This window comes from Octopus bimaculoides, chromosome 20, assembly GCF_001194135.2.
Source record: "Octopus bimaculoides isolate UCB-OBI-ISO-001 chromosome 20, ASM119413v2, whole genome shotgun sequence".
Taxonomy (NCBI): domain Eukaryota; kingdom Metazoa; phylum Mollusca; class Cephalopoda; order Octopoda; family Octopodidae; genus Octopus; species Octopus bimaculoides.
In genome coordinates, this window is record NC_069000.1 from 43,897,261 (window position 1) to 43,908,046 (window position 10,786).

The 10,786-nt window shown below is 38.5% G+C and overlaps 1 protein-coding gene across 1 annotated transcript in view; it reads right to left on the reverse strand.

The window, feature by feature from the left end:
- Nucleotides 1-187: 187 nt before the first annotated feature.
- LOC106882737 (multidrug resistance-associated protein 1) overlaps nt 188-10,786 on the reverse strand; it is a 47,043-nt gene continuing 36,444 nt past the window's right edge. Inside the window, exons 22-30 of the mRNA XM_052974980.1 lie at nt 10,073-10,383; nt 9,314-9,513; nt 8,157-8,283; nt 7,026-7,127; nt 5,823-5,966; nt 3,967-4,125; nt 2,605-2,771; nt 1,710-1,904; nt 188-897 (exon numbers count right to left, since the gene is read on the reverse strand). Of these exons, the coding sequence (XP_052830940.1) occupies nt 783-897; nt 1,710-1,904; nt 2,605-2,771; nt 3,967-4,125; nt 5,823-5,966; nt 7,026-7,127; nt 8,157-8,283; nt 9,314-9,513; nt 10,073-10,383 (1,520 nt within the window). The 3' untranslated portion in view covers nt 188-782. The remainder of the gene's footprint in view (nt 898-1,709; nt 1,905-2,604; nt 2,772-3,966; nt 4,126-5,822; nt 5,967-7,025; nt 7,128-8,156; nt 8,284-9,313; nt 9,514-10,072; nt 10,384-10,786) is intronic.

A 10,786-nucleotide genomic window follows, 5' to 3' on the forward strand; every position in this document is an offset into this window, starting at 1 on the left:
TTATATATACGTGTATATATTTATATATACGTGTATATATTTATATATACATGTATATATATATATATATATAGTCTACAAGTGGTGCTGCAATAGAAACAGTTTACAAGTGCAATTCCTGGAATGTTAATTATGGAGCTTTCTGATTGGCTAAAATTAGCAGAAATATTAAACTTTAAAAGGCATGTACCCATCTTGTTATTTATTTGCATAAAAAAATGAATGAGTGGGAACAAGGGAGAGACTAAACTAAAAAAAAAAACAACTTCTAACACCTATTGCTAATTTTATTATTGTATTTTATTATGTTAGTAAATCAACGATAATTTTAAAAACGTGATTTCAACATTTTTCCCTTTTTTTTTCTTTCATAAAATGCAATTAATACATATATATATATACCCACACACACACCACACACATGATTTTTTAACATAAAAAAATGATTGAGGCAGAAAGTTATTTACTGCTACTGCTAAACATCTGAATTTAAATGGATGTTTAGGAGCAGCAGCAGTCTCTCCTTCTCTCTCTCTCACACTTTCTCTGTATCTCCAGAACAAATCCAAGACGAGGAGAACAAAGCAATGTTATGTGTTACATAACACGAAAATGAAGTGGAACCTGACACAGCGAATATCAAAAGGAAGAGAGATCAAACCAATGGAATGTTAACGGCAATGTAAGTAAAGAAAAAAAAAATGTGTAATGGTCTCCTGAGTGATGAGAAGAAGTGAGAGAGATGTTTGGTGAGGGTAGAGTTTGTTATGAGCAAAATTTGTTCACGATACAATTCCTGCATCTTTTGCCAAACCATAGAACACAGATTTTTCATTCTTCAACAATTTCTGTGGTGGTGCAAATTCTTTGATAGCTCCGTTATCCAAAACCATGATTCTGCAACGATAAAAAAAGAGAAATAGGAAATTTTTTTGAAAAAAAAATCAAAGAAAGAATGATGAATGCAGTTTGTACCTTTCCTCGTTTATGGTCATGTATGTTGAGTAATTACCAAAAGACTACAACTGTGAATATACACATCTAAAATTACCAATCGTGGGTAATCGTGCCAGTAACTCAAAGTCCACTTAGAGCTTTGCAGAATAAGCACCCAACGAAACCCCAGCAATCCACTTCATTTACCTCATAATGAACCAGCAAGCCCCAGTTTTTGTGCTGCTTTACTATCTCATAATATTTGGCAAGCTCTCTCTCTCATAAGCCTCCTTTCCAGGACACAGTCAGTTTCCACTTGTTACCCATTTGGTGGATTTTAAGAACAACACTGAGCGGAATGTTGTTGATACGATGTGATCTGAGAACTTTAAGCCTTTAGCATTTAAACAGGTCATATCCAGCCCCAATATTCTATCTGTTTTACGTTCAAACAAGTCAGATCTTACCTCTCACACCTATGCTACAATGTCATTCTAAAAATAAGTGATCACATCATCAAAATCGCAAAGGTGCAAAGTAATGCATGATTAATTAAAAAGTGAGAATAAATAAGTATAACATTTGATAAAGTAATGTGAAATATTAAAGGGATCAATATTCTATATTATATGGATCAATATTCTGCTGCCAGTCTGGGCTGTGGCAAGTAGTTATGTTTCATTGATCTGTAGCTTTCTCCAGCTCAACAAAAGTGATGACTTCTTTCCTGAGGTTATGTGAAAACAAATGCCAACATTAAAACAAGGTCTCACCTGTCATAATCCATGATAGTGTTAATTCTATGGGCGATGGTGAGGATGGTACAGTCATCAAACTCTGTCCTGATAATCTGCTGGATGAGCTCATCTGTTTCCATGTCAATAGCTGCTGTGGCCTCATCCAAAATCAAGATCTTTGTCTTGTGCAGCAATGTTCTGGCGAGGCATATCAGCTGCCTCTGTCCTATACTAGAGACAAGAAAACAAATGCAGAAAAAGAGACAATTAGATAGAGCATGTATGTGGATATGAATGTGCGTGTATGAATGTGTATATATATATATATGTGTATATATATATATATATATATATATATATAAAATTAAGGAGGAGAGAAAACAAATTCAAGGCCAATGTGTATATTCACTCAATCCCTATTAATGAAGTTCTCCATGGCATACACAGGCATCCAGCTGTAAAAATCATGCCAAAACTAACTTCTCTTGTGCCACATAAAAACACTGAGTTCACTCTGCAGAGTGGTTGGTATTAGGAAATGCATCCAGCCATAAAATCTTTGCCAAAACAGACACAGTGGCCTGAGGTAGATTCCTGCCTGACCGGCTTCTGTCAACCGTCTTACCATGCAGGCAAGGAAGATGGACATTAAACGAAGATGATGGTGAGATATATATATATATATATATATATATATATATATCTCACAGTATTGACCAAACTATCAGATGTTATACATCACTGGTCACAATGCGCTTGCATTGTTTTAGTCTTTGATTAATACCAACCAGCTGAATGCACTGGAGCAACAGGAAGTGAAGTGTTTTTCTCAAGAACACAATGTGCTGCCCAGGATTGAACCCAAAGCCACAAAACTGGGAGGCAAGCCAGCTAACCACACATCCATACCTGCCCCCTATTCACACCGTACCTTAAATTACTTCCTCCTTCGTCACACTGATGCTGTAGGCCATCATCAAGACCTGCTACGAACGTCTTCATATTAGCTTGCTCAAGAGCTCTCCATAGCTGAGCATCGGTATGTTGGTCGAATGGATCCAGATTCAGACGGATTGGTCCAAAGAAAAGAACAGGATCCTGATGGAATATAAGATACAAACAATGAGAATCAACCATTTGGGGTTAGAGTTTATTTTATTTTATTTTATTCATCTTTTACTGCATATCCTCCCTCATTCTTTCTTTAAGTTAACCCATAACCTCTTCCTCACTATTAGTTAAACCAGCTGGGCTAACTCTCATTCTGCCCCTCCGTCCAAGTTAACCTAACTGTGTTACCCCATTTGTCTCTCAGAATTAACCCCATGTGTTACCTCACATCTCTCTCCTCTCATTATGAATTAACCCATCTGTGTTAACCCATATTATGCTCCCATCTTTGAATCAATCCTTATGTGTTAACCCACATCCTACCCTCTCTTCATGAATTAACCAATCTAAGTTAACCTACATCCTGTCCTATCTAAATGAACCCATCTAAAGTAACCTATGTTTTATCCCACCTCAGTTCATCCACATCCTGCCATTCCTTTGCATTTAACCTATTTCAGTCAACTCATGTAATATAGTCCTAGATACATTATGCTTGATCAAAAGACAGGAATGTCATGATTAGAATACCTTTGATCATAAGTATGACTGCTGTGTGTGGACTGACCTAGGGTTAAACAACAGCAAAGTACATTGAATAATGTAGTCCTAGATAAACTATGTCTGAAGAAGTGAAGGAATGGTCATGAATGGAACATCCTTGATCAATGCCCCCCCCCCTCCCTAGATCAGAACTGACCCCCGAGTTAAATAACAATAAGGAGGGACATTGGATTATGTAGTCCTAGATACACTATGCTTTATCAAGAGACCAGAATATCATGGCTGGAATGCCTCCAATGGTAGGTACGACTTTGGATCTGAATTGACCTTGGGCTAAACAACAACAAAGAGGAACATTGAATAATGTAGTCCTGGAAACACTATGTCTAAACATGGATTGCCTTGGATCATAGGTCTGGCTGCAGAATCTGGACTGACCCATGGCTAAACGATAACAAAGGGCATAGGATAATGTCATTCTAGATACAAAATATCCACACAAGCAACAGGGTTGTCTTTGATCATGTGGAGCGTCTTTGATCATTGGTCTCGTGGATATGGACTGACCTAGGGTTAAATAACAAGAACACCACCCACAGCAATGTGTACAAGGTGCCACTGATTCCACATGCCCTTCATTACAAAGCCACTGGATTAAGAGATTTTGGCCTCGACTTACCTGAGGCAGAATGGTCAAGTTCTTGCGAAGGTCATGCAAAGCCAAATCAGCAATGCACTGGCCATCGATGAGGATGTTGCCGGCACTGGCTTCAATGATGCGGAACAAGGATAGAGACAGGGAAGACTTTCCGGCACCTGTACGGCCCACAATGCCAATCTGGGTCGACAAAGAAATAGTAAAAATATATATAATATTGTGAAAATAAAAGGAAAAAGAAAAGCATTTTTTTTTTACATTTTACTTTTTCAGAGGCAAGCAAAGAAATTAAAGAAAAAGACAGAAAGAAAACAGAGGAAGGAAGGAAGGAATTGAATATATAACAATGATTTTGGATGAAAGATCATCACAGGTCTGCTTGATCAGCAGCTTAACTTTCAGACAAAAAAAAACCCAGAGAAAACAAATAAAGTGACCACCATTTCAGACAAAAGAAGTGGAGGTGTTGGGGAAGGAATTTGTAAACTGAATTTTTATTTTATTTATTTTATTTATTTGTTTGTTGAATCAATTTAAACAGTTATCTTATTAAAACCTGTAAATCCATGTCAAAGCAACGTTTAGAAAATTTGTTACAATCAAGAAAGGAAGACAAAACAAAAATTACGAACGGAAGAAAGAATACTCATACATGTTCACTTTCTTGACTAGAGTACGTAATTCTATGTACTCTACATGCACCTTCGATGAGGTGTAATGCATCTCAGCACTATACACATTAATTTCATTATGTTTATTATTATTATTATTAAATCTTACTGTAGCTTCCGTGGATTTTAAGGTCTTATTTTTGGTTAGTAGAGCCTTGAAAATAAATTGTACCTCCAGCTCCAAGTTTTTACATGTACTTTTTCTCTCTCGCTCTCAGAATATAATTTTTCATTGGAACAAATGTTATAAGATAGCTGAATAAATGCTCCAAGAAAAATATTGCTTTCCAGCATCAGCGCAAAGCCACACATGAATGTTATTTGCATTATTCTTCCCAGAGAATATAAAGTAACAACTTAAAAAGAAAGAACTTCGACAATATTTAAACTCAGAAAGTAAAGAGGTGGTACAGTATATTATCTTGTACAGAAATTATTAAATTTCAAGGGACGTAACTGTGCAAATTTTAGAGTTATGTCCCTTCCACACATTATTTTCTTTTTTTTTTCTGTTTTTCTTTTTCAATTCCCAACTTCGTTGTCGGGATATTCTTGTACTTAAAAAGACATTCAAGCTGAAACTATCCAACCATAGTTTCAGGATTAAGTCCACCCTAGACAACACTATCCCATATGTCTTTTGAAAAGTCCAATTTTTCTGACCATCAACTTAATACAACTATTATGCTTTTCAGAACCCGTCTTCGAAGTTTTCCTTTCTTTTTTTTTTTTCGTTCTTGATAATTTTTGTACATGTGTGTGCGCGCACACACACACACACACACACACACACACACACACACACACACCCGTATGTGTCGGGTCTTCTTCATTTCTGAGTATTTTTTTTTTTCTTTCCTTCATGTCGATGTTAGCTTTCAGTCCTCTGCCTAATCATCTTAAACAAAGGGCTCATTCATAAGGTACAGATTCTGTCCAGTTTTTCTGCATTGAGCATATCCAGTCTGTTTATTGTTTGACAGTCTTGGAGATTATTGCCTTGCTTAGAAACAATTGAGGTGGGGGGTTAGCAACAGGAAGAACATCCAGGCACAGAAAACTCTACCCCAACACACTCTCATCCAACCCATACAAATCTGGAAAAAACAGACACTAAATTGACGATGATGAAGATGATGGTGGTGATGCTGGGGTTCTCCAATAATGGTCAAGCAAGGAAAGAAATACTGACAGCAAACCGCTTACCTTTTCTCCGCTGTTTATCTTACAGGTGATTCCACGCAGTACAAGATCAAGTCCAGGTCGGTAGCGTGTCTTGTAATTGTTGAATTCTATGGTTCCAGTCTTGGGCCAACTTGAGTCAACCTCAGTACCTTTGTCCCAATCGGCCTACAAAAAATTTTGAAAAAAAAGTTAAAGAGAAAAGCCAAAGTCAAACTGGATTTCTAAACAGGGCTTCTTGATGTTGTTTATGTATTGATATTCCAGCAACCGTAACCCTTTTGACACCAACCCACCTGAAACCGGCTCTTGCTCTGTAGTACATGTCTGGTTTTCATAAGTTCTGAATTAAAATCTTCCACCAAACCTTAGTCACAATTTATGTTCCTAACACTAGTTTAATGATAACGAAGTTATTTTACTAAATTCTTTGTTATTTTTAAAGTAACTGAAAGAAACACAGAGCATCTCAACAGGAATATAGTAACAAAAGGGTTAAAATATATATAATAGAGAAACAATTCTTAACCCTTGCATTACCAACCTGGCTGAAACCACCTCTGGCTCTCTATTACAAATGTCTTGTTTTCATAAGTTTTCAATTAAAATCTTCCACCAAACCCGAGTCACAATTTATGTTTCTAACCACTAGCTTAATGATAACTAAGTTATTTTACTAAATTCTTTGTTATATTTGAAGTAATTAAAAGAAACACAGAGCATCTCAACAGGAATATGGTAACAAAATGGTTAAAATATATTATAGACAAACAATTCTTAATCCTTTTGATACCAACCCGGCTGAAACCGGATCTGGCTCTGTAGTAAGAATGTCTCGTTTACAAAAGTTCTGAATTAAAATCTTCCACCAAATCTTAGTCACTAGCTGAACAGTAACTAAGATAAGAGTGTGTGTGTGTGTGTGTGTGTATTTATGAGCGTGAGTATATGTTTGTGTCTCCCTTTCTTGACCTCATGTGACAGTAGTCAACAAGTGTCATCACCATGGCAACATTATCATTTGTTTCCAATCTTCCACTCAAAGCATGTTTGGGCATGGGAGGAAATAGTACCTTGCTTGGAAATGGGACAAAAGAGACAGACAGAAGAGGTACTAGGCTTACAAAGAACAAATCCTGGGGATCGATACATTCGCCCAAAGGCAGTGCTCCAGCATGGCTGCAGTCCAATGACTGAAACTAATAAAAGAATGAAGAAAGTACTTACTTCAGATTGAACATGGGAATATTCCCGGATCCTTTCAATCGCAACAATATTGGACTGTAAATTACACCACTGTGATACCATCATGCTCAGTGCTGTCACTATCTGGGGGGGGGGGGTAAAAAAATGATCACAATAATAATAACAACAATAACAATAATAAGAAGAAGAAAAATAAGAAGAAGAAGAAAAATAAGAAGAAGAAGAATAATAGGAGAGTATTGTAGTTCGCTTGAAGCATTGTGTATTGTTTGTAAAGAATAAAAAAGTTTAGAATGGTACAACAATGCACTATAAAACAAAAAATGGATTATATACCTGCTGTAATTTGGTTATCTATAGTCCGATGATATTTCCAAATTACAATTCCTTCCCCAGTGCATAACTGGTAGTTATTTCATTGATCTCGAAAGGATGAAAGGCAAAGTCAACCTCGGCAGAATTTGAACTCGGAACGTGAAAACAGATGAAAATGCCACTAAGCGTTTTGCCCCACGTGTTAACGGTTCTGCCAGCTTGCTATCACCTTAATAATAATAATTGTTGTTGTTGTTGTTGGCACTCTGTCGCTTATGACGTCGAGGGTTCCAGTCGATCTGATCAACGGAACAGCCTGCTTGTGAAATTAACGTGCAAGTGGCTGAGCACTCCACAGACACGTGTACTCTTAACGTAGTTCTCGGGGATATTCAGCGTGACACTGTGAAAAGGCTGACCCTTTGAATTACAGGCGCAACAGAAACAGGAAGTAAGTGTAAGAGAAAGTTGTGGTGGAAGAGTACAGCAAGGTTCGCCACCATCCCCTGCCGGAGCCTCATGGAGCTTTAGTTGTTTTCGCTCAATAAACACTCACAACGCCCAGTCTGGGAATCGAAACCGCGATCCTATGACCGTGAGTCCGCTCCCCTAACTACTGGGCCATTGCGCCTCCACAATAATAATAATAATAATAATATAACACAGTACTTTCATATTTCAGTAGCCTCGTGCGTTTTACAGAAGAGGATTGTTAAAAATAATGCATGAAAATACCGATCCAATCCAGCTAACTGTTGTTGCTGGGGGTGGGGGAGGTGATGGCAAGAAGTTAGGGAGATGGCGGGTTCGGGGAAACGAATTGTTTTGATGTCTTACCTGCAAGGCATAACTAATGGATAAACCAACATCTCCACCAGTTATTTTGTCTCTGCCGGTAACACTGAATATGGCTGCGGCAAACACCATCAGGTTTCCTATGGTCTCCAGTCGAACACCGAGCCAACTGCAAAGGGAGAGAGTGAAGATGAAGAGAAACACGGAATCTGATATTGTGGAGGAATAAGAGGAGAGAGACAGAAGGGGAGTTGGTGGTAAGATGGGGAGAAGAGGGGCAGAGGGGAGAGGAGTGAAGGAGAGATGAGAGGAAGAGTTGGGGAGAAGGGCGGGGGGGAAAGAGGTGGAGGCGAAGGAGGTGGGGGAGAGAAAGGCAGAAGAGGTGGAGGGAGAAGATGAAGGGGGAACGGATGGTGAGGGGATAGGAGAGGAAAAGAAAGGTAGGGTCAGAAGGGGAGGAGCAGATGGAAGGGCCAGGGCAGGGGGAAGATGGGAGGGGCAGAGTGGATGGGGCGGAGGGACGGAGTGGGGAGGAGGGGTAGATGTGATGGACTGGCATCCTATCCAGGTGAGGAATTTATATGATATGGAAATGAGGAAACCGGCCCTTATGATTCAGCATGACTCAAAGGTTTTTCGAAACCCACCCATCCAGTTACCATTGATCTCTGCCCTTGTTATATATCTCCTTATCCACCTTCCTGTTACTTGAGGATATGCCCTGACACCCATCCTCCCTCATCTTTTTTCCCCCTTTTCCATCTGGGTAAGCCAAGTGTCTCCTTTACAGCAAATTCCCTCTTCCTGTCCCTCTATCATGTTTTAATTTCTAGAACTACTTACTGACACTCTGCCAATTATGACAATGACGGTTCCAGTTGATCCAATCAACAGAACATCCTGCTTGTGAAATTAACATGCAAGTGGCTGAGTGCTCCACAGACACGTGTACCCTTAAGGCAGTGTGATAAGGCACGCCCTATGAAAAAGAGGTACAACCCCCATTTTTGCCAGCTGAGTGAATTTGAGCAACATGAAATAAAGTGTCTTGCTCAAGGAGACAATGGATCACAGGGAATTGAACCCATGACCTTATGATTGTGATCTGAATACTCCTAAACCACTAAAGTATGCACCTTCCCATAATCTCTCCATGTCTGGCATAAAACCACCTCCCTCAATATACATCTACAACTCACCGATTTGAAGCCAAGCCAGCAAACTGGAATGTCTGCGAGTGATCCACACGATTGCTGGATTCCTTTCCAAAGCGTCTGACAACGTTGAAAGCTCTTATGCATGAAGTTCCTGTTAGGGTTTCACTGAAGTGATTGTAGATCAGGGACCGTGTAGTTGACTCAATGCGTTTCAGCTGTCTCGTGGTGGGAATGTAGTAATTCTACAATGAACCAAACGAAGAATATTTGATGCATGCAAATCTGAGCAAATTAATATCAGTCATCTGTATATCATACTAAATGTACATACATCATTGAAAAACGTGATGGCATGGTTTTTGTCTGGCAAAATATCTCTTCATATACTTGTGTTGAAAATACAATATATATAAGTGCAGGCATGGTTGTGTGGTAAGAAGTTTGCTTCCCAACCACAAGGTTGTGGGTTCAGTTCCACTGTGTGGCACTTTGGGCAAGTCTCTTCTGCTAAGGCTTTGGACCAACCAAAGCCTTGTGAATGGATTTGGTAGACAGAAACTGAAAGAAGCCTGTTATATCTATATATCTCTCTGTACATTATATTAAAGGGGGTCCTTACAAAAGGTCATTTAAAAAAAAGATTGAGACCCACTGCTCAAACATTTTTCTAAATTTTTCTGGAATAAATGGGATTCCAAATTCGGATTCTGCATGCAAAATTAAATCAATATACCAAATTTGAAAATTTTCACTTAATTTCAAAATTTCAAAATCCCCAACAGAAAGAGATCGCAGACGTACCTGTATGAAAACATAAACACCAATGAGCGGCACAGCTACGGCCAAGAAAATTGGTATGCTGATGCTAATGGCCACTAAAACACTAATAACACTGGCAAACATCAGGATAACAGTACGGATGAGAGATGGTAATAGGTTGTCCATGACGTCCGTGTCTTTGGAGAAGCGGTTGACGATACGACCAAGTGGTGTGGTGTCGAAGAATGACATTGGGGCTCGAAGAATGCTGTACAGCATTTTTGCATGCATGATGTTCGCAGCTCTCACCATGAGGTAAGCTGCCAGCATCGTGAAAGTGAATATAAACAGACCTGGAGATATGGTAATAGAGAAGAAAAAAAAGAAACACTAATAAAAGATATATATGTATACACGTATATATAACTCTTCGAAACGCCTGTGTTAGAATGGGGGCAGCTGATGAAGGATATGTTCTCTATGTAGCCTGCTTGTTTTTTGTACCTTGTTTATCATTTTGTCCATGTTCTTTTGCAGCGTCATGTACCCAGATATGTATCTATATGTACATGTAGATGAAGGTATGTACATACATGTACATATATATGCATATACTCATATATTGTTTATATATATATATTTATATATATAAGGGCTTTGGATAAAAGAAAATACAAGAGGATCAATAACTATGACTTTATTCAACATGTTCCCTTTCTATTTATTGCAATGGTCCTTCAGTATTTCTAAGCCATG